The 26,794-nt window shown below is 38.2% G+C and overlaps 1 protein-coding gene and 1 pseudogene across 1 annotated transcript; one reads left to right on the top strand and one right to left on the bottom strand.

Moving 5' to 3' along the window:
* The first annotated feature begins 11 nt into the window (after positions 1 to 11).
* LOC143848369 (autophagy-like protein) lies at positions 12 to 26,691 on the top strand. The gene is made up of 11 exons (XM_077357296.1): positions 12 to 277; positions 3,274 to 3,316; positions 3,562 to 3,615; positions 9,210 to 9,273; positions 15,083 to 15,139; positions 18,952 to 19,058; positions 19,158 to 19,196; positions 20,604 to 20,692; positions 22,098 to 22,176; positions 25,135 to 25,182; positions 26,309 to 26,691. The coding sequence occupies exons 1-11, from the start codon at positions 108 to 110 to the stop codon at positions 26,387 to 26,389; spliced, it is 831 nt and encodes a 276-aa protein (XP_077213411.1). The 5' UTR covers positions 12 to 107; the 3' UTR covers positions 26,390 to 26,691.
* LOC143848828 (peptidyl-prolyl cis-trans isomerase CYP21-4 pseudogene) lies at positions 5,863 to 8,115 on the bottom strand (annotated as a pseudogene).
* Positions 26,692 to 26,794: the final 103 nt, after the last annotated feature.

Raw genomic sequence — 26,794 nt, 5'->3', positions numbered from 1 at the left:
GTAGATGTCAACCCATCTAGACCGCCCCATGGCCGGCTTCCTCCGTCTAAACTCCACTCGTCCGAAATCTTCGGATTTCCTTTTCCACAGCATCCATCATTTCCACAATGAAAATCAAGAAATGGGTTTTTCTCGCACTGTGTCTCTTTCTAAAATCCTTGAATTTTTCCGTCTATGCAGTATGCGAACTCAGCGTTATGCACCGTGACCACCTCTACAATTTCAGCTTGACTCAGCCAACCCTAAAACACCCTCATGGCGTTCTTAGCGAAGATGGGTACTTATGCTTTTTGTCTCTCTGTTTTTTCTTCTTCCATCTAGGTATTTCTAAATTTGGAAGCTTGTGTGATCTTCCCTGCGAAATTAATGATCTATTTATGTTAAAATTGGCCACTTAGATATGATTGCTTCGGATATCTCGTATCTGTATCAGTTTCTTATCGTAAACCTATTTTGATTTGATTGTTTTTTTAATCGAGATTTGCCAAGGTGCTATAAAAGGTAATTCTACACCTGTTTCGAGAAAGTTTTGAGGATTTTACAAATATGAAATTACGCTCGTTTCTCAAAACAGGGTTAAAATTACCTTTTATAGCACCTTAACTTGCACAACCCTAGTCCAATAGATAACTAACCTCAAAGAAAAATGTCAGGAGAGAATAAAGTTTTTACCACTCAAAAAGGGAAAAAAGTTGAAAAATTCCAATTCTCTTGTAAAGAAACCCTAGTTCAAGACTCACCAGGTCACACTTCATAACCTCACACCAAGTAGTTATTAATTAAATATTGTTTCTTAAGCACATATGCTGGTCATTGAGTTCCATTAATTTAAGTTTCAATCTGATCTCATAATCACAATTCATATTTCTAACTTTTATCAAACCAAGACAAAATTCGAAAAATAAACGCAATTCTCTTCATCCATTTTTTAATTACAAAATAGAAAGTAAACATAGATAGATAAAATTCTATGAAACTCCAAAGTACTGAGGCAAAAACTATGAATATTCTGCTGGCTATGCATTGCCTACAGTACCACAATGTTTACAAATATAGATGGGATTCGTGAATATCTGAGTCAACAACAAGTTCCCACCATTTTTTTTCCATTTTTAGATCTTGTCCTGTATCTTGATCTTGTACTTACATAGTAGGTCCTATTATGCCTGTATGAACCTTATAGCAACATACTACATCCCCCTTTAGTGACTTAGTGTTCATGAGGAAGGGTCTGATAGAGGGGTAGATTTGTAGGCTGATCAGTTTCCTGAAGGCACAGCATAAGAGATCGAATGCATTCTTGATATCATAACTATTCACACAGATTGGAGTGCTATATAAGTTCCTCATTACGTGGAAGGACAAACCAACCACCACAAGCACATAGATTACGAAGACCAAATTCCAAGAAATAGATCTACATCTTTGCAATCAGTACGAGGAAAACTCGTTGGAGCCGAGTTCTTCTCTTCCAGGGGAAGTTGTTGCAGGTGCAAAATCAAATTATTTTAGGGAAATATATCAGTGTAGGCCTAGGGGTTCTAAATGAAATAAATCCATGTTTTTTATTTTATTTTTTGCTTCAATTAGGAAGACAATTAATGTATATTGTTTTTTTTGTTTAGTTTTGGAATATTTAGTAGTAGAGGGGTATTCTGAGGGTTTTACATAAAACATTAGGGTAGGGGTTATTAAAAGGGATGTATGAAGTTTTGAAGGGAGGTGAAAGATTGGAAGTACTGTTCACAAAGACCTCTGCTAGGGTTTTGTTTGATTTTGCTACTTGTTCACCCTCGATGTTTTTATAAAAAAGTCTACCTTATTTTGTTGGAGTTCCCACCCGTGTTTTCTACATCAAGATTAAATTTCCATTGAAGGTTTGTTGTGATAACAAGGCCAGGAGAGTGAAAGATTGGAAGTAGTGTTCAAATTTCCATTGAAGGTTTATTGTTGTTGGAAAGTTGCCTTATTTCTAGTTTTGTTTCCCACGGCACAGTGGGAGGCAAAATAGAAGTGTTTATTTCTCTTAGGTTTTCTAAAAACCTATAGGATATAGAAACTATTGTTTGGGTTTTTTGAAAACCCTAAGGTATAAGAGGGAGAGGTTTGGGGTGTGACGGCTACCCTAAGGGAGAGAGAGATAAGAAGAAAGAAGAAAAGGGTTTTTTCTTGGGTGTCTTCTTGGTTCCTATTGGGTTTTCTTTCGGGTTTTCTCGGGTTTCTCTTGTGTACGATCTTGGGTTTGAGAAGCAAGGAAAGGGTTGCGGGTTTGTGATTAATCCATTGTAATCCTTGTATTTTTTTTTTCTCATAGTGGAAAATCGTGTTTCTCGTCCGTGGAGTAGGCTTAGCCGAACCACGTAAAATCTTGGTGTTCATCTTGTGGCTTGCTTGTGTTTATTTTAATTTTTCCGTTTAATTTGTGCACGATCGGATTAGATTGCCTGGCGGATTTTCTCAACAATTGTGATAACAAGTCCGGGAGAGTGAAAGATTGGAAGCACTGTTCTCAAAGACCTCTGCTAGGGATTTCTTTGATTTTGCTACTTGTTTTCTTTATCAATTAAGTCTCCCTTATTTTGCCGGAGTTCCCACTAATGTTTTCTGCATAAAGATTAAAGTTCCGATGAAATTTATTGTCACAAAAAGCAGCTGCACGTATTCCAAATGCAACTGTGTTTCATGAGAGTACCAGACACACAGAGATTGATTGCCATTTTGTTCATGATAAAATGATCGACTAGGCAGTGTCTGCCCCTTTCATTTGATCACAAATCAGTTGGCTGATATTTTCACCAACGCAATAAGCTTAAGTAGATTAGATTTTATTTGTTCCAAGTTGGGAATGCATGACATTTATACTCTAGCTTGAGGGGGAGCATTAAGAGTACTTTATGTATGATAGCTCTCATCACTTAAGTGACTAACTCGTATTTATGTTTGTATAGGATGAGGCCCATCGTTATTAGCGTAGTAATGGTATACTTGTAAGTAAGCTGCTTTATTTCATATATATAAGGGATGCAAGTCATAGGATTAGTTTTCAACCCTAATGAGTTCTTTATTTTTGTTCAATACACATTCTCAATTTGTTTCTAGTTTAATAGCCCAGTTAATTATTTTTTTATTTCTTTTGCTTTGGGTTTGCATATAATCGTGCAGAATTGATCCATATCCACTCTCTATTTATTGGATGTTGAAAAGTTTGTGAGAGGTTGAGTGTTAGTTTTTTTGCCATTTCTAATTCCAGGTTGTACATATCTTGTTTTGCAGATTTTACAAGGTAGCAGTAAATGAGACATTGCTCTGGTTTCAGGTTGGCTCCACCAGGTTACATTTTTTTTCTTTGTTCATATTAATTTCCGTATTTATTTAAGCAATATTGCGTTATGCATGATGAAGTCTAACCCTCCAATTTTTTTTTACATAAATAACTGCAATAAATGAGTTTGGATGTTGTTTAGAAGACTTTGGGTTTTCTGCTTGTACTTGAGAGTATACTGCTCCTAGTTAAATATTGAGAAATTGATCATTTTTGGTCGTTGTTTTGTATTCAAACAGCTATGTGATCAGATGTTATTCAATCATGACCCTCCTAGATGTTTTGGTTGCGAGGTAACTACTAACTGAATTCCAGAGTTATCTCCATTTTTCTGCGTTGTTTCTATTTGTGGATGTAGTTTTTTGTTAGGTGTAGTGGGTTGCAGATAGTGATGTTAGAGCTTCAGTTGTCAATGTAAGAAATGGGGTGACAACATTTTTTTTATGCTATTAAAAGAGTCTTGGAATTTTTTTTGTGATTATAGTATGAGGTATTTAATGGCTTGTCTATTTTGATCATATTCTGTGCTGACTTAGAATGGGATGATTCTTGCTCTATTTGGTTAATTTAGTCCATGAAATCACATGAAATGCGGTGTTTTTTTTTTTTTGAATGGTTGAGATGCGGTGTTCTTAAAGGTCTAAAGCAAGGACACGAAGCTAGACAACTAAACCTTCAAATGTCTATTATTTGATCTGGTTGCTGTTCGATAGGAAACATACATACGTCCATGATGTATGATATTGGAAGAGGAAGAAAAAAGAAAAAAGAAAAAAGAAAAAAGAATAAAAATGGGAGTAATTGTTGAATAGAGAAAATTGATGTAGGACATTTATAAGGGAGGCAAAGCTCGACGGGTTAGAGGGTTTGCGAATTAGATTTTAGTAGTGAATTCGTCCAATCCATGAATTTCAAGAAACCCCTATTTGAAAAGTTTCAAATATAAAAAATAGTTATTTTTAGAATCTGGTAAGAAGGATTGACAATGATCCGACCGTTAGATCTCTTTGAAATTTTGATATGTGACAGGAAATCTATTTGGGGTAACACTATCAAAATTCAAGGGCACCTTTTTTTCTAAAAAAAATAAAAAATAAAATTCAAGGTCAATCGGATCCCAAACCTCAAATCTGAGCGTTTTTTTTTTAATCTGCAGGATTTTCAATTTTAGGATCTGAAACTGATAATAGATCACAATCTAGCCGTTGGATCACATTAAATTTTGACTATATTTCGTAGACTATAGTCTAAGAAAAGTCTCTAAAATTCGACAGAAATTTGACTGTTAGATCAACAGCTACAATCAATCGATTGAAACTGATTGCATGAAATCAACAATTTCCATCATTGAAAGTGCATGACTTTTAAACCACAAGAAGTAGACCTGGCAAACGGGTGGGCCGGGCCGGGTTTCACCCAACCCGTATGGGTCCGGGCCAGGTAAAAAATGACCCGGAATTTTACGGGTCACAATTTGGTGAACTCGGACCCCACCCGTACGGGCCGGGTGGACCTGCGGGTCCCCCGTTTTTTTTTTTTTTTGCTGTTTTTATTCCCACACTATAATAGGATGATCCAAACCGTCCATGTGATGGGCCATAACGTAAATAGGTTGTGCCCCAAAAATCATTTCTATAGGATGATCCTAGCCCTCCGATCTATGGAGGAATTCATATTATTATTTATGGAAACCTCTATAGATCGGAGGGCTAGGATCATCCTATGGAAATGATTTTTGGTGCGTGACTATTTACGGTGTTTTCCATCACATGGATGGTTTAGATCATCCTATGATGTGGTCAGTACAATACTTTCTGAAAAATACGGGACTATAAGGTCTTACACCATATAAAATCTCGATCATTTGGGTTTTTACGAGCACCTGGGGGTCCACCCTGCCCGGCCCAGTGTTGACGTGACCCGTACGGGCCGGGTCAAATTTCTACGGGTCACTAATTTAGTGACATGGACCTGGCCGTATGGGCGGGCCGGGTGGACCCGCGGGGTCACTTTTTGCCAGGTCTAACAAGAAGGAACAAAGAGATTGAAAGGCAGAAAATATAGTATACTTGATCAGAAGGGAAATCGTGATTGAAGAAAATAAAATAGAACAAGCTTAAGAAAGGATACGATTTACCATTCAAAAAAAAAGAAAAAAGATAGGATAGGAGTTAGGGCATCATACCACTAACTAGCCAAAGGCATCACACCAATGGCTATAATATGAGCATTACGCCCATGTCTAAAAACAATGGAAGTCGCATCCAGCAAAAACTTCTAATCTTTATTTCATTCATCCATCATCAAAATGTAGAGGGCATTCTCTTTTAAGAGAAGAGATTTTTTGGTAGTTACATAACAACTTGGGACTCTTTTCAAAAGAGATAATGCACATGGCAATGGGTAGTTTATGTAGGATATAACTACTTAGGTAACTACTTGGGCCTCTCTTTAAAAGAGAGAATGGTGGTTTTTCTAGGACATAACTACTCGGGGCTATCTTTAAAAGATGGATTGGCATATTGCGTCCCATAATTGTTTCAATACAATATTTTAATTTTACAACACAAAATCTTTTCATTTAAATCTGGGATTGGTGCAGTTGTAATAAAAAGCTCAAATCCTTGGGTATCCCAATTTAGACTTTGAAGTTCCAAGCATTAAGGCTCCATGCTTTGTACTTGATCAGGTTGACATGAGGTTTTTCTCTCAATGCCCAATCTTCAGTAGCTCCTACTCTTTGTGGATCCCCGACTTGAATTACAAAGTTCTTTACTACATTATGAAAAAGCATCCTTTGCAGTATCCCTTGTGACACAGGTCGAGGAATTTATCTACATTCTTGGGAGAAGCATCCTTGTAAAGCTCAACATGCTCAAAGTTCTGGACGTACTTCTTCGTGTCTTGACCTTTGATACCGATACCAGTATGTTGCCACAAGCGACATCACAATCAAGACGACGACTAAATTGCTAGTAATAATCGTAGTCACACTAAATATGAATTGAACCCTCCTTCCTTTTGATCTGAAGTAGAAGTGTCAGGTTTAATTCTCCCCGTGAAGATGAAGCACTCTGGTCCCTTAAATGACAATTTCTAACAACTCCTACTCGTTTCTGGTCTCTCTCTCTCAAGAAGAGAAATCCATACCCCTCTCACTCAACACTTTCCGCACCATTGGGTTGGCTCGAGTGGGTCTCCCTATTTCAAGGGATTCACTTGTTCAGTCAATCACACCTTTATCCCTTTATCTCTGTCATCGTCATCTTTCTTTCATCTTCTATGACAGGACTTAGCATATTCAACTAGGCATGGGTTACATGTACAATATGACATAGCAACAACAAATTCATTTGTAAAGAACTCACATAATGTTATGAAAACACAACTATACCATGCAATGAATGTGACAACTGTTTTTAGTTTATGTGCCCTTGTAAAGAGAATGATCTTGATCTTCTCTGACTGCTGTTTTTTCACATTCATGATTCATTGGATTTATGGTTCCTCTACATTTTTGTCACTGAATTCATGAATCATTTTTATGGGTACATGGGTCTTTCCTTTCTTGGATGTAAATTGTGTCCCTTGAAAGGAGTAGAGAACCGCTGTTATAGTTTTGGCAATAGCGTAGATCTAAATCTCTTGATCTTTGTATGCCATAAATGATCACAACTGAGAGAGTAGGATAGCTCAGCTTGCATGGTTGTCATGTTTGAGATGACTGTAATTTGCAATGTGACAAATCTTGGCTAGGAGAGAGGGTTATTCTCCATCCACAATGGGTGTGTATGTGTACGCATTGATCAAGGTTACCCGGATTGATCACCCTCAAACTGCCATCGTAGGGTTTAGATCTCCTCAGCTAAAACTGCTTTCGTCTCCAGATTTGAAAGGTCTATGGTTTTCTTAATAGTTTGCTGAGGCACTATTGATTTATCAGAATTGAGAAGTTTTCCCCCCAAGGTTGGAAATAGTATGGTGTTCTGGTGTCTGACACGCCTATTGCAGGGCCATAAGTCATCAATAAGGGACTCTGGGTTTCTTATAATATACCTTATAATGGGTTCTAAGATAATAACATTAATCTGATATTAGTGTGGCTGCCACTTGATTTGTTTCCATCAAGCTTTTCACATAGCAATTGTATAGTTATATCATTATTCAAGAAATCTTGTGCAAAGTTTTCTTATTGGATCGTCTGATCGGATTGGATCTCATGGGGTTGTTCACATAATTCTGGCATTGGTGGATACTCTGTAGAACATGGATAAGGGATGGGGAGGGACCTAGCAACAAACTACTTTGGCTGGAATGGGTTTAAAGTGATTTTGAAACTACAGCCAGTGGCATAGAGTGTTACCAGGCATAACTTTTCCCCTGGGAGGTGCTTAGGGAATTATTGCTATATGTTGCCCATAAAGCGAAAAGACCCTGCCTCCTAGCCTTCTCTTGTACTCATTATAAATGTGGGTGTAAGGACCTCTAACTTGCAACCATAACCCTAGAATTCTCATGCCCAAAAAAAATAAAAATAAATCGTGTGGGGAGAGGTGACCAAAAGGACGACCACATGTAGTGGAGAGTAGGTGGTGGTTGGCTTTTGAAGACCCTTCTGGAACGTTGGATTTGATCAACTCAACCACGTAGTTTTTTTTTAAAATTCTTTATCAAACATCAATGTAAGTTCATGTTCTTTGATTACAACATGTTTTAATCCATGGAATAATGGTTTTGCATGGTTGAAACTCCCTGGATGGGGTCTGTACTGAGATTTCACAGGCTTTCTCCATGTAGTCTGATTGCAAGATCCAACAACTAAGTGGTAGAGAGCTTGTGTTCAAGCTGTTGGAACCATGATCTAAGGGCCGGATCACGTATTTTGATCATGAAATTTGAAGAGCAGAAGCTCTATTGGATTTAAATTTCATGATTCTAGCTCGATAAATTTGTTTGATCATCTGTTTCATATTCGGCAAGCTTGATTCCTATTTTGTTCAGATTTAGAACTGAATAAAACTTCTCTTTTCATCTTATTTTTTGTTGATGATCCGATATCTAACGTCATGAAGTGGGATTCATGTGCTTCCATTCGAATTTCAGACAATGAGTGCTGCATTGAAGTATTGAAAACAATTTTCATGTTTTTGTTTTTGAAAGATTCAGTTCGTGCTGGAGTTGTGTGCTAGCAATAAAGATCGGGCTTTTATGTGAAAAACCCTGTGTTTATTCTTGATCAAGTCTGTCTGACATCTTGTGATTTATTGAGCTCAGATTGGTCTTGAGTGTGATTAAGCAAGAAAGATGATCATGAAGATCATTCCTTTATGTGAAAAACCATCACTAATGCTATATTAATTGGGCTTAGATTGCATGATTTGTTGTTACTGAAATCAAGATATTTTGGTGAATTTGTGCGTATGATATTGATTCACAAGCTATTGTTTTCTGGTCTGAGTTTCAGATATATTGAATGTTTGTTTTGTTGAAATTCATGCGGATTTTATGGTCAAATTCGTGTATATAGGACTGGCTACAAAACACAGAGGCTTATTTCTGTTATGGTCAGAAATCTGGTCTTTTTTTATCATCCGTAAAGTTTTTATTCACAAAATTTCTGAATCTCAAATTGTACATTTATCTAGGAACCTGTGTGTTCAAGCGGAATGAGAAAAAATCTTGAACGGTGCTGCTTTAGAATTGGGAAGAACCTTCTTATTGCTAGAATCACTTTTGGCATGCTCATTAGTTGGTTTTCTTTAGTATTTATCTTATCCTGTATTTGAGTTTCTTTTATTCAGTATAAGTCATCTCATAAAATTTCTTTTCTGGCATTGCTGCCTTTACTGTTTGATTGCTGATTTAATTGTATCGATTGACATCATAGGATTGTGGAGGTTCATTACATTGTGGCATGAAGTGTAGCGCACTTGTTGCAAGCAGCAATGGAGGTAAGCATTTTTTTTCTTCCAATTTTATTGTCCACAATCCAAAGATATTGCAATTTTCTTAGTAAGATGTGAAAATAGAAGAATTTGTTGATTCAATTTTGTTAGTAAGAGAACAACACTTCATTGACAAACCTGAGTGCCTGAATGGATTGTTGTATTTACTTCTCGTGCTAGGGTTGTAAAAGAATTTTTAATCTATTGGCTATAATGTTATGTTGTAGAATACCTCATAGCCTACTGATAATCATTGGAAAACCTGAGTGAATGAATGGATTTCTGTATCAACTTCTCTTGCTGGGGATGTAAAAGAATTTTGAATGCATTGGCTATAGTGTTATGTTGGTGAATGCCTCATACCCTACTGACGAATTGTGTAGGTATAGATTCACTGTGTAGACATGATATTGTACATCCAAAATCATATATCCTCATGAGTGATCAAGACATGGATCATTTGTAAAGGGACGAAAATGAAAATAATTAGAAAATGAAAGTTGGTTGATCCCCCAAATTTTGGAAGAGTCTCCTTGCTGATTGCTGTGTGTTTCCAGCTTAAACTAAGCTGATCGGTATCGTCCCAATTGGCAACTAGGTTGGGTGTACTTAAATCTCCTTCCCAATAGAGATGAAGGCAAAAAGAACTACCTAGGTAGTTGTTGATTCAGCAATAATGGGAGACATTGGATCTTCCACAGCAAATAATTGCCGTTCTTAAGTTTGAGAGGCTGAGCACTATTTTAAAACTCCCCATGTCAAGCGTTGACACTCTTTACCTTGGCTGAGTTCCTGCTTGAGTCCTCATTTTGCCCTACCAAGTCAATCAAAACTGCTTTGTCTCTCCCGAGTTATGAGTGCATTAACAGAGTGCACAACTGCATCGTGCTGAATCAATTAGGATTTGCTTTGGCCGCGTTTTGGAAGGAAAATGAGAGAGTTCGTGCAGTGGGCTGACTTTGGAGGAGGAGATTATGCGACGTGGAGTCGAGAAGGGGTTTAACGATATCTGCAGTGATATGTGAGAAATGGGGTTCATGTGATTGAATTTAGGACAATACAATATTCCACAAGCAATTGAACCCCTCAGTACCTAAGAATCAAGACCACCATTTCTATTAAACATTATTGCTAGGAATATCAAATAAGTTGCAATTGGTGTTGAACAAGAACAAGAAATAGAGCCAAATCTGGGTGGTTCAATTAGAATGAGTAAATATATATTATGGAGTTTCCTCTAGGTGACCACAGAATATACAATCAATCATATCAACAGTCCTTCTCTTTTGAAGCCAGTCTCCAATTAGAATCTTTCCATGTATATTCAAACACAAGAAAGAAATTGCCTGATAGGCAAATCCCTAAATAAAGTCAACCCCTTATGTTTATTACATATGTGTGCTTCAAGGATCGATGGAAATCGTATTGATTAGAGTAGAATGGTAGGATTGGATATTGAAAACCCTCTTTATGTTCCGAACATATAGGAAAGATACTATATAATCTCTCTTTAAGAGAATGGTTAGCCAACAAGTAATAATTGATTTGTTTATGTTGAGCTAACAAATCATACATGATACATGAGTGCTGAGACGAGATTTTTGGTAATCATCCTCTAGATGGAGAACTTAGGTCAAAACCTAATATCCCTTGTTATGAGACTCCTTCGGCTTCCAACTTGCTTCCTCTCCTCTATAGCCGACCTATTTATGCTCAAAGTTTTAAATTTCAGTTTCGGTTGGAAATTTTGGTGGAGATCTCATAAAATCATTGAATGTATGTAAACATCTGCAAATGAGAGAATTTTTAGATTATAACTTTAGGAAATGCTAGAATAAGCACAAATACATACTTAGGAGCCATCACTTAAGCAAGACAACCATCCAAAATGATTTAACAACATCGAACACCTAGTGACGTGCGCTTTCGCGCATGTGATGATTCAATACATACCACATTTCACATTTAATTCATATAAATATTTATGCATACTGCATACACTATGCAATTCATATAAATATAATTGTGTGACATATACTGATCTAGTATACTCACTAATACCCTTATAATTTTGGTTTCGGTGGGGATGGAAACAAAAACATTTTAGTCATTTTTATGGAAATTTAAAACCGTGTTTAAGCTGTAAATCATTTCATAGTAACATGCCGAGCACCCTTCTTACTCGCTTGGTCAACCATTATGCCAAATTTTGGAAGAAGAGTTGCCCCCTGCCAATTGCACGTCATATATTTTTTTTTGAAAATTGACAGATTTCATTAATATTTAGAAAGCATTCGGGACCAGGAGTCCCAGCCTGCAGTACAACATATTAACATGCTTTGGCATGGGCATACCCAAGACCGATTCAAAGATAACCAAAAAGATGAAGTACAAAAATTCCTTTCGACTATTCCATAGCATTCGCCTATACAACTCCCCTGATGTTCCTTCACAAAAATCAGCTACATCTTGCTAAAGCTGTCCTTTCAACTATTCCATAGCTTCCTCCGTCACAATTCCCCTGATGTTCTTTCACAAAAATCAGCTACATCTTGCTAAAGCTGCAAGAATTAGGTCACCTAACAAAGGCCTCTAAGACCATAGATAGGTTACTTCATCGGACAAAACAAACATGCAATCTAAGATATAAAACTTCTAATTCAGATGTAGACCTCCAAGGAGATATAGCAAAGCTAAATAATCCAGACAAAAAGAGCCTAGGCGAAAGAACGAATCTCTCAAGCCAAAGCTAATGGGATGTCTGGGTTAAATGAGTATTTCAGATTGCTATTTTAAAAGATAGATGTCTTGAGATCCAATCTAGCCCCTTAATCTTGAGAATCCAATCAAAAGACCAAAATGACCGAGAGCAACCTATCGCCACCAGGTCACCACCAAGATGGGGCCAAAACTAAACGAACCAGTAATAAACCAAAAAACCTGATTTCTTTTTTCTTGTGGTTACTTATCTTTTGATTTTCTACTATTCTTCTCCTTCCTCTTTCTCCCTTTTTTTGGGGGTGGGGGGGTGGGGGTGGGCCTTTCATCTAGGGCTACTGCCCGCGGCCCCCTTCTTTTCACCATCTATCTCCAAACACGCCTCCCTTCGCTCTTTCAGGTTTCTATTGCCAAAAGTTCGTCCATTTCCACACTCTCCTCCGACTTCATTGGTTCTACCAACTTCGAACCTTCCTCTTGATCTTCCTCCTCCAAACCCATCCGGGCTTGAACCTCCAAACTAACCTCCCGATCTAGGGAATCCCTTGACTCCTGGGTCTCATTGACCAAGGTCACCTTCAACGATTCTAACCTCTCAATCTCCGCAGCCTTAGCTTCCTCCCAACGCTGTCGACGGGGACTACGTTCTTTCTCTAGAGCTTCCTAAAAAAAAAGAGTTTATATATCCTAAAAAAAGCTTCCTTAGGGTCAGTTGTCCCCGTAACTTTAAACAGACAGTCCTTGTTGGCCAAAGCGTCCCTCTTGAATTTTTTCCACTTCCTCCTCCATCCACGACAATTTCCTTAGGTGTAGGGCACTCCTCATTTGCCAGATCTTCATCGTACTGAAAGTCTTTAAGGAACTGAAGGTCGCCTACCTCAAAAGAGGAGGCCTTTCTTTTCCCATAAGAAGGATTGGTATTAGACATGGTAGTGGTTTTCAGGGGGAAAGGTTTGTCATAATCTTTCAAGAGAGAACTGAACTTGGAAACTAAACACCTTGAACTAGATTTTTCTTTCCTTTGGAATCCTAAGAGGTCACGTTTAAAGAAAGAGAGGCCACCTTCCATAGCCAATAAATGTTTTTCGAAGCACGCTCCTCTCCCCTGCCGACATACTTTTTTTACTTTGATTTGGTATGCCTTTTCTATTGACACGAAATCCTTTGAAGTGACTAGATTTATCAGGCGTGACTCTTGAGCTTCTCTTATTCTTGTGCCTCTGAAAAAACAATTTTTAATTATTAACACCTTTGCTACTGACGAAGGTTGTAAAGGGAGACAATCAGAGATATCCTTTCTATAACCTTTTCCAGGATTAGTACAGGGCTTAGCTTTAAATGCCTTCTGATACGCCCCTTCCCCAAAACTTACAGATTTCCCTTTCAATGATGGAATCAAACTTTTTGGAGAAACTGTCAATTTTTCCTTTCCGGATGTAAAAGATAATTCAAAAATCTGCTTCAGAACTATCCAACGGCTCTATAATCTTGGGCATAACTGAAGTACCCCTAGGGGTTGATGTGGGGCCCACCACTGGTCGGACACCGTCCGACGAGGGAACAACACCAGTTTCCGGATCAGGGGCAAGAGATGAGGAATCCTCCCCTACCAAAGGGCTCTTGAAGGACATTAATGACTCATCCACCATCTTAATTCCAATTGGATAGATAGTAGAATCTACCATAAGATTTATAAATGGTGGTAGGCAGTGCCACAAAGATGTTAGAACTTTAGCAGAGGAAAATTCCAGTCAGTCTTCATGACTTCCACACAACTGGGTCTCAAAAACATGTCCAAAGTGCTGACCCAAAACCTCCATCGTGGAGAGTGACCAAGCATGAAGAGGAATATTAGAGAATCTTAGCCTCACCGTTCTAGCTCCTGTGCTAACAATAGGAGACCACGGGTGAAGGGATTGGAGATACCCCCGCAAGGCTTCACCACCCCGCCGTAGAATAGATGTAGCATGATCCTTGGACTCAAAGCAAAAGAGCATCATGGAAGGGGAGATACAAAAAGGCTTACTGAGCTTCGGGAGGGCCCATTGTCTCTTCGCCCAAAACCAAACTTCTTCCAGCAAGGATCTATTCCTCAGATTGCCTATCAAGCAGCTTTCCGGGGTCTTCCTCCTATCATTAATCACATCTATTGGGATGGTGAGCAAAGGAATTTTTTCATCCACTATTAGAGTATGGTTTTCCTTAGAGGTCGTCTTTGGGACCCAGATTTTAGATCTCTCTCCCTTATCGCTGATCTTTGGTACCAAACATTTCTTGCAAATGCTTCGTGATCCAAAGTTATAGTAGTTACATTTCAAGCATTTCCAATCGCTTATATTTTGATTTGGGTCAGACCTCCTGCCTTTGTCAATGCCATTTCTGAAATCTAACCTCCTGTTCATCGTGCCTAGGTCCTCCTGGCTGCCAAGAGATCGAGAATAGGGTCTGGGGGAGAGCCATGAAGGTTCTCTATTCACCTCTTGACTAATGAAGATCAGAGATCTCTGGCAACAACTTTTGAAGATACTAAGTGTATAGAAAGCTTCCTGAGCTGAATATCCACAATCCATAAGATCTAAATAGGATGGGGTTACCCATTCAAGGCTGCAACCATAGATACACCGGTCTGTGAAATTCAGACCAGACGATAACTGTGCACGCTGGCCATGGTTAGCATGACGACGGTTGAAAAAGTCCCGGACATACATTTTTCTTGAAGTGCTGGGAGATCCGGTTCGGCCTTGCTATCGTCCTTCCCTTGCCCACACCATATGATGATCCCTGCCAATTGCACGTCATATGACCTCTTGTTGATGAGATCATGAGATTTGAGTGAATCCCACTCAGCCTTTGCTTGATGATCCCATCTGTATTACACGAAGAGCTCCTTTATCCTTGATGCCTAAGTCTTTGAATATATTCCATTCTTATACCATTGATTATATTCTTCTTTGTTGTGCAAATCGATATGAATTTAATTAATTATTTTCATTGGAAGGGTAAGCTGCTTTAGTTAATTGTTGTATGTTGCTAAAGAGCTTTTGTCTGAGGACCACAGTCACTTAGAATGTGCTAATGGCTGCGAGGTTTTATGCAGGGTATGATGTTTGCAAAACTATTGGGAAAACCTCAAACCTAGATATCACTCTCATCGGTAAAGTTCAACTATTCAAATTTGGCTTTTGTTTGCTTTTTTTTTTTTGAATGGTACTTTTGCAGTTTGCTCGCTTAACATTATGTAAGTGGTAATGCTTGTAGCTTGGACATTGTGTCATTGCTATGTTTGCTTTTGATGTTGCATTCAATTGATACTTGTCGTCAACGTATATCATAATTCTCCTTCTTTCTTCGCCCACACATTGTGCACCTCTCCATTGGATTTGTTTGGATTGGTAATTTGGTATAACCGAGATCTGGTTATCTTTTATTGACAAGCTTTTAAGAACCTATAATTTACAGGGTTTTCAATTGCACTCTTATCTCTTTCTAAATCTAGATTATTCCATTTTCAAAAGGAACTTTAGAAACCGGCTTGCACCTAAAAGTGACCAAGAATTGAATATCTCTATTCAAATAGATTTCTTGCAACAAGAGGCAAAATCCAGCCAAATGCACTGAGCTATGATGGATGCACTTATGGTACAACTAAAGTGTCGATGAAAAGCGGACAGAACTATGCATTTTGATGCCAGTAATGGAAAATGACTCCTTCAGTCATGAGTTCAAACATTCACACTCATGTGCATCAATTAGATCTTCATCATATCATATAGAGACATGCCTACATATGCCAATTGATGTTGATGCATGCTTGAGCCATGGCCCACCATGGATTGGCATGAATGGGGGCCATGGACCCCAAAGAGCCCATGTGACCCTTCAAGTAACCTTATGGAGACTTTTAAAAAAAAAATTTAAGATGAGTTAATCTTTCTCTTATTTAAACTTTATTTTTGGTTAGACATAGAATAGTATTGATTTGTTTCAATGTAAGGGGCTTGAGTTAGGGGTAATTGTGTCTTTTCACCAAACTTTACGTAAGGTTTTTATGAGAGAGAGAGAGAGAGAGACGGGGGGGGGCGCAAGACCCAATAATTTGGAGGTTTTTAGATTCTTTTTTGTTTTGAAGAAAGATAGCGAGAGCTCTCCTCTTGGTTGTCTTCTCCAAAATGTGGAATTGGAGTGGATCTTTGCTGAATTTTGGAGATTCCTCTTTGGTTAAGTGATTCTCCTATTCTCTCTTCCATCTTGTCTTGATTGGGGTTTCATTTTTCTGTTCATGTGTATTTGTTCCTGCTTAATCTCTTATTGTTTTCCTAGATCTGTACTTTTGGGTCGGTTTCGAGATTGTTTAATGCCCTAATTGTTTTGTGATAGATTATTGGAATATTTAGTTGTTTGGATCCATTCCATCAACCATCTTGGAATCAGTTAGCATGTAAAATCCTTCCCACAATAGCATCAAATGGTGTCAAAGCCTTGGTTAGGCTGAGGTTTTGTTATAATAAATTTTATATGGCGGCAAAAAGAGCTCGGGGTAGAGGCAATCATCAAACTGTCCTGTAGAGCAAGAGATGAAGAATTAGGGGCAATGAGAAGGCAAGTTCTGCAATTAACATAATGATTGGGATCGGTACGAGTTTCGAGAGATTGATGATAGTAGTCATGAAGAGCAGGATGAGGGAGGAAAACCCTAGATTTGCCCAATTCGTGGAAAGAGAATGTAGGGATTTCGATATATGAAGGTTGGCATCCCTGATTTCGAGGGCAGATAAGATCCTGAAGATTTTATTGATTGGCTGAACACCGTGGAACCTGTGTTTGATTATAAGAGTGGAGTTATTTAGTGACCATGGTTTCAAATTTCAGTTTTGGAAAGCGTTTCGGTCCTCACCTAAACCCAAATTTCGGTCGAAATAAATGACGGTTTCGTGTATACGCAATTTCGGTTTCGTTCTCGACCCAACTCAACTCAACTCAACTCAACAAAGCCTTTGTCTCAAACTAGTTGCGGTCGGCTAAATGAATCCTTTAGAAAAATTTCAAGAAGAAGGTGAAAGGAATCTACCCGGCTCTAATCTTGTCTCTAGTTGGGTTCTTCTGCGTGGATCATTTTCTTCCATTCTATTCTATCCAAGGTCAAGTTCTCTGTTATGTTCCTAGCTATCAAGTCTTTCCTCACTGTTTCTACCCAAGTTGTTTTCGGTCTGCCCCTACCTCTTTTTACTCCATCAATTTGGCACGAATTGCCTCTTCTCACCAGAGCATCCAAAGGCCTACGTTGGATATGTCCAAACCATCTTAAGCGTTCTCGACCGAAACCCGAAATTTTGGAGTTAAGTTGAAATTTAAAACCATGCTAGTGATTAAGGAGGTCCAAAAGGCTACTACTATTTCCCCTAGACTAGATCCTTTGATGCAATAATATGTGGATGTGATCCCGGAAGCATTGCCAGAAGGATTACGTTCTACGAGGGATTTCCAACCCCACATTGGCCACATTCAAGGGTCAAGTTTGCTGAACAAATCAGCATATAGAATGATTCCCAAGGAAGATGAATAGCTTCAGAGGCAAGTAGATGAGTTATTGCAGAAGGGGATGATCAAAGAGACTATGAGCCTCTTTGCTGTGCCAGCCCTTTTGACTCCAAGAAGGACTAATCATGTCATATGTGTGTTGACATCAGGGCTTAACAATATGGCTATCAGGTATTAATTTTCCATACCGAGGCTTAATGATATTGATTGATGTGTCACCATTCCAAAAAAAGAAAGAAAGATTGGTTGATATGTTGACGTGATCTCAAGTGATCTCGAAAATTGACTTCCACAGTGCCGATTACGAGATCAGAATTCGGCCCGGGGATGAGTGGAAGACAATGCTTAAGACACAATAGAGGCTATATAAGTGTCTAGTGATGCCATTTGGGTATCTAATACCCCTAGTACGTTCGTGAGGCTGATGAACCAATTCTTTACGCCCTTCATTGGGAAGTTTCTAGTTACATACTTCGATGAAATCTTGATTTACAGTCTCTGAGGAGGATTACCATATGCATCTACATTAGGTGGGTTATATGCCACTCTCATGAACTACAACTTCTTGACAGATAGGCTGATATTCTTGGGATACATTGTATCATCTGTAGGCATTATGATTGATTACGAACAGGTTGAGGCCTATGTCTACGAGAATTCAACAAATCCATAGGTTTCATGGTTTAACCTCTTTCTATAGGCAGGTCATTCGAAACTTTAATTCCATCATTACAAAGGTCTCCGATTGTCTTAGAAGTGGTTCATTTCAATGGACAACAGAGGTAGAGAAGAGTTTTGGGTTGATCAATCAGAGGATGATAGATGGCTCCTGTTTTAGCATTACTAGACTTCGAAAAGGTCTTCGAGGTAGATTGAGATGCCTCTCACATGAGCATTGGAGCGGCATTGAGCTAGGAGTATTGTTCCATATTTAATGAAAAGCTGAATGATACCAAACATCAATACTCTACATACAACGTTAGAGTTATTTGCGATTATTCACCCTCTTTGACATTGGAAGCATTATTATGTTTTGAATGATAGCATTAATTGATTATGCAGGAGTTCATTTTATATTGGGTCTGTTTGATTGCTCAAAAAATTCTGAAAATCAAAGTAAAAGGACATATTTTCTGTTTGAGAACATGCATTGCACTTCAGAAGTGGTCTCATCAGCTTCATTATCTTACCCATCCTTTATGTTTTATGAACTAGCTTTGGAATGTTCTTTTTATTCCCCTTTCAATCACTATTCAGCGTCTACACAAGATTTAACATAAGCCCGCAGCTTCAGAAGCATGCTTTTCATTAAAGTTTGCCTGTATTTGGCATTCTTATTTTCATCTGCTGACTAATTTGGTTTAATTCCCAAATATTGTTTCTGGTTGTTATAAATTTGACTGGTTTTCCATTTAATGAATTCAACAGACAAAGAGGATCCTCCCAAGGGAGTCTCTGTTAAAATGTCAGCTAGCGGCTCCAAGATTAATTGTTCACTTTCTGTATCGGTTCTATGTGATTTGAATGGAAACCTAGTGAGTGGCTTCCTCCTACTGTGAGAATTTCCCTTCATATTTATCCGTAGTTTATTTCTTTGTGGTGTATGCCCTGAGACCCTTCAAATTTTCTTGCAGGCCCCATATTCATTGGATAAATTAGGGACCTGTGATTATGTGAGTATAAGAAGATCTCCGGTTCCTTTCTATTCCTTTTTTATAATATTGTTGATGCATTCATTATTTCTACGGCATTATATATTTTTTTGGTGGAAAAATAAGTTCTATTGGCTGATGTCATAAATAAGGACAGAGTAGGTTTATATGTATGGGAAGCTTCCTTTATGTAAATTTATCTTTTTTGCATTTCTTATATTTCCTTGTTTAGCAGCTTTGAGAATTTACTTCTTAATTGCCCGTTACCACTATAAAAAAAAATTTGGCAAGAAGAGGCTGAATATTGGCACTTACACAGTACTATTGAGGGTTGCCTTCTCATGCTTTATCAGTTCTTCGTCACACAAACTTTGTAAAATATAAATGAGATTCTTATAGGATTTTTTTTACCCTTATACAAGATGCGCAAACACTAAGGTATTCTTCGGTTGCTTTACTTGAGCAATATTTAGGGTGCGATTGTTTCTTTGTAATCCATCGGCTCTTTTTTTTTTTTCCTTTCACTTTTTGGAGTTTGATACTGAAAATGCTTTTGCATTTATGCAAGACAATGGGAACAGCTTCTCTTGAAATCACATTGAAGTAAAATCTTGGAAGTTGGTTGCTTTCAAATCATGCCACCAAAATTAGCTGAAGGGGAGCTGCTAGATGTTCAAATGATTTTTCTAGTATACCCTTCACTGTCAAGAAATGAGATCAGCTGCTCAACACATTGGAAGCATTAGAAGAAGCCATCATCTTTGGTGTTTGTTGTCTCACGGGAACTAGTATGACCAATATAACTCACTATCATTGTCTTTATATTCTCAAGGGAGTAACAACCATTGTGTAATTTGGATTAGTCATACTCATGTTTTAAATACCGGACGAATCAATATGTTTTCCTTATAAAACGGTAGTGGCCAAAGTACAAAGGAGCCGGGGTACTGGTGGGATAGAGGGTGGGGATGCGCTGGTGGTGTAGAGGGTGGAGATGCGCTTCTTCAATGCACGAATTGTAAAGCAATCCAAGGCATTTAATTTGGAGGGTGCTTGGCCATTGTAATGATAAAAGTCTATTTTCCGTGGAAACAATTTTATGGAAACCAATATATTTAATTTGTGAAAACTCACAATTATTTAATAGCATGTTACACAGGATCAGTGTTATATAAGGTATTCTGCATTGCTTGGTTACTTGGTTGGGGGCGTCAATCATTTCTAATGATACATATTATAACACTTTCTAGTTGGGGGGGATGGGGTTTATAGTGGATATTAAAGTTTGTTACATGCCGAGGATCTTTTATAATGCTTGTGACTCTGTTTTTTTGTTTTCCTGAATTCTTGAAAAAATGGACTGAATTTGTGGATACAATACATGCCACAATTCATATGATTTGAAATTCATGATCTTCGGTCTTGCAGGCTACGGTACTAAGGCATCCTTCTGGCTGTGCTAAGATTATTTCTATCCGTGGGAGAGGGTGGGGCTGGTTTGGTACTCTTATTATCATGTATGTGTTTTAAATTTCTAATCATGATTTTAAATTTTCATAGAAATTGACACGAAATGACTGAAATGTTTTTGTTCCCCTCCCACCGAAACCAATATCGAAACTGAAATGCATACTGAAACCAAAATCAAAAGTGTATCAGTGGTATACTATATTAATGTGTTACATACAAACATATATATATATATATATATATATATATTGCATGTGAAATGTCATATATGTATTATCCATATATATTTATATGAATTAAATATGTATTGAATTATCAGACATGCGTGACATTGCATGTCACTAGGTGTTTGATGTGTTAAATCATTATGGATGGTTGACATGCTTATGCGATGATTCTAAACGTATATTTATGCTTATTCTACCATTTCCTGAAGTTTCATCTTAAAATTCTATCGTTTGTATATGTTTTCATGTGTTTCCATGATTTTTCAGAAGGGGCTGATAAATTCACCCCCAAAATTCCGCATTCTCCCCCTTTAATGGCCCTTTAACGCAAAACGTTAAAGTCCTCCTTAAGCAGCTGGTCTCTCTCTCTCTCTCTCTCTCTCTCTCTCTCTCTCTCTCTCTCTCTCTACAACACTCCTTGTTCGAGGACAAATTCTGCTAGGAGGTTTTGCAGTTATCGATCATATTTTGCTCATCAAATCTCACCAAAACCAATTCTCCCTCGGAAGAAAAATATTACTTTAAACCCCCACAAACCGAAGCCACACTCTAAACCACCCAAACATCCGTAAACCACTAGATCGAACCTGAGCAAAACTTTTCCCCTACATTTCAAGAAAAGAAGAAGCAAGTCCTAAAACCCTAGCTCATCTCTAAAATACTACATACTAGAGTTCAAATTCACCTCCATCCTTCCCCTTCTCAGAATCTTCCAATATCTAATCCCCAGAAATGCGCCCAGAACTGAATATGCTTTTAGAATTTAAAAAAAAAAAAAAACAGAAACCTAAAGAGAGGGAAAATCTTACCTTCCTCTGCAACTTTATGTGCAAACTCCAAAATCCTAATGATTACCACCTAAAGAGAGGGAAACCTTACCTTTCTCTGCAACTATATGTGCAACCTCCAAAATCCTGTACTGCCAGTAGATTAATTTACACCTAGTGACACGCGAGGGAGGGAACTCAAGTGAGTTCTTTAACGTTTTGCTTTTAAGTACTTTAAAGGGAGTGAATGCGGGATGGGCAGCGAGCGAATTTATCAATGCCCTTTTCAGAATTTCTACCAAAATTTAAAATCTTGGCCTTAATCTTTTCCCGAGCTCTACTTATCAAATGTTTCATATTTCATAAGGTAATGGATTGCATATGCTTTCTTTTATAAGTTATAAGGGTTACATTTCCTAGGAATTATCTGGATTGACAGTTGTTTCTCCTTTTCTCAGATTGTTATGCCTCTTAGGAGGGTATCTGCTTGCTGGTACAGTTTATCGTTTTGTTTTCCTTGGGGTTCGTGGTTTAGAAGTAAGTGTTCTTTATCTTCAGTTCCTTTTCCGTATTCATCTACTTTTGCCGCCTTTACTTTCTTTAAATGCCAGTTTGTGTAGAAGCTTTGTGCATGTAACAGTGATATTTTGGATGGGCCTAATATATTCATCCATGATTTTTCATTTGTTTCCATTCTGTATAGCATTTGGCGTTTTTTTTTTTAATTTCTACTTATATATTTTCTTTTCTTTTTTGTAGTTTATATAGTTATGGTGCTCTATACTGCTAGTAAATTAATCCAATAGTATGGTTATTACATGGAGTGCAAGACGTAATAAAATAAGAAACTTAGTTACAGTAGTTTTGCTTACAAGTCATTTGATACTTGGTTTTATGGCTGAAAAAATGAGCATGGGTCATATGATACTAACTCAAATATTTAGGGACTTCTGATGGGACGACTTCGAGGTAATGAGAAAGTTTCACCTTGTTAGTTGGGATGAGGTCTACAAGCCCATTAAAGCTGGTGGTATAGGTTGTTGGAGATTGAGAGGTGTTGACAAAGCTCTCCTTGGGAAGTGGTGGTTATGGAGTTTTGGCGAAGCGAGAAACCAGCTTTGGACCAAGGTCATTGAGAGCAAGTAGTACGGGTCTCGCCCCAGAAATTGGATCTCTAGTGACAGGTTCGAGAGTAAAGGTTTAACGGTGTGGAGAGAGATTCTAAGGCATAAGCATTGTTTTGATAAGGAGGTGAGCTGTAGAGTTTACAAAGGAGATGGAATCAAGTTTTGGCTCGATAACTGGTGTATGGAGGTGTCCTTGGGACAATTGTTTTCTGATCCTTTTGCTGTGGCTTCTGATTAGGACACCTTTGTCCAAGATTGCTTTGTATGGAGGGCAGGGTGTCTTGGAAGGTGATGTGTAGGTGGAACTTCTTTAATAGAGAAGTTGACTGAGTTGGTCGCCTCCTAGAGATTCTGGAATCTTGTTATATTAAGAAGCATGGGAAGAATGAGAGGGTTTGGATTTGGGATTCTTCGGTGTCAAGTCTTTTTACCCTCACATTGTTCTTAGCCTCTCTCTTCGCACTTGGACAGAGTGTGGGGCACTCCTGCTTCTCTTAGAGTAGCTCTTCTGATGGACCCCGTCTATATCCATTGCAAATATGCTAGAGAAATCTAGAGTCACTTCCTTTGAAGGTTCTGGATCTCGTCTGGCAGATCTTCTAGACTGTTGGGCCTTGGCTCCTTGGATGGAAAAAGGAAGAATCTTGTGGAAAGTTGTTTTGCTAGCCACCATTTGGGTTATATGGAAAGAACATGTTGCTCGAGTTTTTAGGATTTCGGCCATAAGAGCAAACTACTTCACGAAAATCATCTCTATCTTTTGGGTGCAGATCCTTGTTTGAGATCCATTTCGAGCTCCGGCCTCTGGCACCGCTGTAGAGAGATCTGCCTTAATGCGGAAATGGATGAGATCCCTTGCCCCGAGTGGATTCCTCCGGTACTGGGATTGTGAAAGCTGTATTTTGATGGGTTGAGCCAAGGTTACCCGACGCTGGCAGGTGTTGGAGTTCCTAGAGATGAGAGGGGCACCACCAGATGTACTTTTTCTGGCCCCGTAGGGACCACGAATTCCAACAAAGCAGAATTGAGAGCAGTTTTTCAGGGCAGCAAAATAACATATACGAGAAAGTTGCCTAGATTGGTTGTGGAGTGAGACTCCTTAATGTTATTAGGTAGTTGCTCGGAAGTCACCCCCATCCATTGAGATTTGCCCACGCAATAAATGAGATCTGGGACTGTTGGGAGGGGATTCCGGTTCAGGTCCAGCATGTGGGGATATCGACAAATAGGAAAGCAGATAGGCTAGCCCGGTCAAGCATTGGTAGATCCCGGTTGGAGATTTTTGACTTCTTCCGTGATGTCGTGTATTTTTGCTTTCTTCTTGCTTGTCTTTTTCCCTTTGTATTGACCATCTCGGTCGCAGGGCTCATCCCCTTCTCTGTTTATTAATAAATCTGTTTACCATTCAACAAAAAAGATTTAGTGACTTCCGTTGATTTAAAAAATGTTACAATGCATTCTTTGACCATTGATTCTGTTCTGTTTTGTCCGAAATGGACGAAATGGTCCGTTTCATTTTGGAAAACGGAGCAAATCACAAAACGAAACATTCCACTTAGAAATCAAGTCTTGGATCACATGTGGCATACCAAGTACCTAAACATGTATCAGGTGACATAGTAGAGTTGACCCTGGCAATGATGATCTGATCATTGGTCATCTATGTCTCATATGCTGGATTTTCTCTCTCTTGCGCTTCTTATCATTTTCTTAAATTTTATTTTGTAGATAATTCAAACTGAAATGCAATAATCCATCAGGATGTCCCGGGATTCCCTGTCAACGAGTAATGAGTAGTACCTGACCTTTCCAGAGATTTCTCATGAGAAAGTTTGATGGATACTGATTGATGTGAGAGAAAGAGATCCCAGATGATGAAAAAAATAGTGGGTGGAATCAATGGAAGAATGACTGGAGGCAAGAAGGAAGAAGCAAACAGATCATATGGTTAGAAATAGGAAAAGAAGATTGAAGCAGGAAAGAAAGAAGTTTTATGCCAAAGGAAAGTGGAATAAATTTCTGAGACTAGGAAACTGGAGAAAATTTCTGAGACTCTGTATTTGTTCTTTTCTAACCATTCAAAAAAGGAAAGTGGAGAAATATGTGTAAATCAATTGTATGTAAAGGTTTGCCTTAAGAGTTGATTTTGGGGAAGGAGAAGTGTTGTAGGGTGAGAAACATGAGTAATTGGTTCACAGGTTGATAAATTAAACAGATTTTGGTAGCATGAGTATTTCCAAATAAATGCCATGGAGTGTGTTACGCTTTGTAATCTTAACTATGTAGTATATTAATTTGTATTTATTGTGGTGTGAAGCATACTAGTTACTGTAGTTTGGAACTTATGCATGCATTTTCGTTTCTACAGGTTGTCCCAAACATGGATTTTTGGCTCAGTTTACCCCAAAGATCAAAGGTATTTATAAATTATAACCTTTTGAAATTGGCAAGGACATCTCAGTCTTCAAGGACATCATTATAGCCATTTGATATCGCTGCACCTCGAATGTTACCTTTATGCGCCTCATGAAGCACTCTTTTTTTTTTCTTTGTAATATTGTCGTCACCATCAGTTGTCTTTCTAATGTGGAGCAAAATGACCTCATTGTTTTATTTCTTATTGTCTTTCTAGTTCTGCCACAGTTAGCACTAATAAATTCATAATGAGCTCAGCAGTTGCTTCCTTGCCCAATTCATTTAGTCATCCTGCGTGTAAGACTGATAAATGGTAGAAATTTGCTGTCATAAGGCCAGATGGTAGAATCTTGTATTCATAAACCTTAAATTGTATTTATTAATTAAAGTCTCCCCAAAGAGTATGTTACGTCATAGAGCCTTTTCACCTCCAAAACAGTTTCCTTTCTAGACACAGACTCTGTATATTAGACTCCTTATTTACAGGCTATCCCATCAGACTATGAGTTCTTGTTTATTAAATGTGCAACTTCCGTACACTTTCAATCTCTCCTATTCAAGTTTGTTCCATGGAGGGTCTCTCATACACGCAGGAAGCAAATGTAGGTGCTGAGATCCTACCAAAAGTAGATTTAACCTTTTGAAAGGCAGATGTCTCTTTGGCATAACCTTTTGAAAGGAAGTTGTGTCTTTGGCATTTGCACGGGCAGGTGTTGATGAAGTGGAATTGAGAATGCTGGCTTGAGTAATGCAAACATTAGTCAGAATCCAATGCCCCGAAAACCTTAGGGTTCCTCCGCAAGGTTCATCCATGGAGGGTGTGTTAGGGCCTAAGATCAGGCAGAAATGTTTTGTTGGAAAGATACTTCATTTAGTTTTCCCGACCTTTATTAATAAAATAATAGGGCTCCACAAAACTCCAAGTCACCAAAAAAAAAAAACATTTTTGAATAACCCACTATTTTCGTCATTCGGGTTCATTGTATCTTATGTATATAATGGAAGCAATGTCCGATTGTGATGTGCTCTAATGCTTTTAAAGTTGATTATCTGTAGTTCTGTATGTCTGTCTAAAAGTGGGCATTAATTGACAAGAATCTGATCTCATTTCATGTTCTTCTTTCCAGAGTTTACTTGGATCATTACTGAGAAGATTAAGAAGTCGTCCTCGAAGCAGTCAAAATTCCTATTCTCCAATGAACTACTGAGGAGCATATTTCATTGACATTCATGAAAATTTTTGGTGGCGAATTCGTTTTTGGACCCCTAATTCTAAGGTGAATGTTCCACGCAATTGAAATCATTCAAAAAAAAATAAAAAATAAATAAATTTGTTCCACCCAACTGAAAGAAACATTCTGGCAATGTCCTTATTCTTGAGCCTGCTAGTTACACCAGGTAGCAGAACCGAAAGCCTCCCATAGCTATGAGATTTTTGTTTTCTTTCTGCCATGTATCATTGTTAGAAAAAAAAAAAAGAGTTGGTTTAAATGTATCGAATATTCAATTGCATCCTTTTTTTTTCTTCTATTGTTATCAGTTGGACAAAACTTGGTTTCATGGGGAGACAAGTTCAGCTGCTACATGTGAAGAAAAGGTGTTTGCTAACTCCA

This window comes from Tasmannia lanceolata, unplaced genomic scaffold (genome assembly GCF_043159265.1).
Source record: "Tasmannia lanceolata isolate RefF3 unplaced genomic scaffold, GAP_Taslan_0.1 ptg000016l, whole genome shotgun sequence".
Lineage (NCBI taxonomy): Eukaryota > Viridiplantae > Streptophyta > Magnoliopsida > Canellales > Winteraceae > Tasmannia > Tasmannia lanceolata.
This window is presented reverse-complemented; position numbering and strand designations above follow the sequence as displayed.

Coding starts and splice junctions, on each gene's coding strand:
- LOC143848369 (XM_077357296.1), top strand. CDS start 108: ATGAAAATCAAGAAATGGGTTTTTCTCGCACTGTGTCTCTTTCTAAAA. Junction 19,197..20,603: donor AATTAGGGACCTGTGATTAT/GTGAGTATAAGA, acceptor TCGGTCTTGCAG/GCTACGGTACTAAGGCATCC. Junction 20,693..22,097: donor TTTGGTACTCTTATTATCAT/GTATGTGTTTTA, acceptor TCCTTTTCTCAG/ATTGTTATGCCTCTTAGGAG.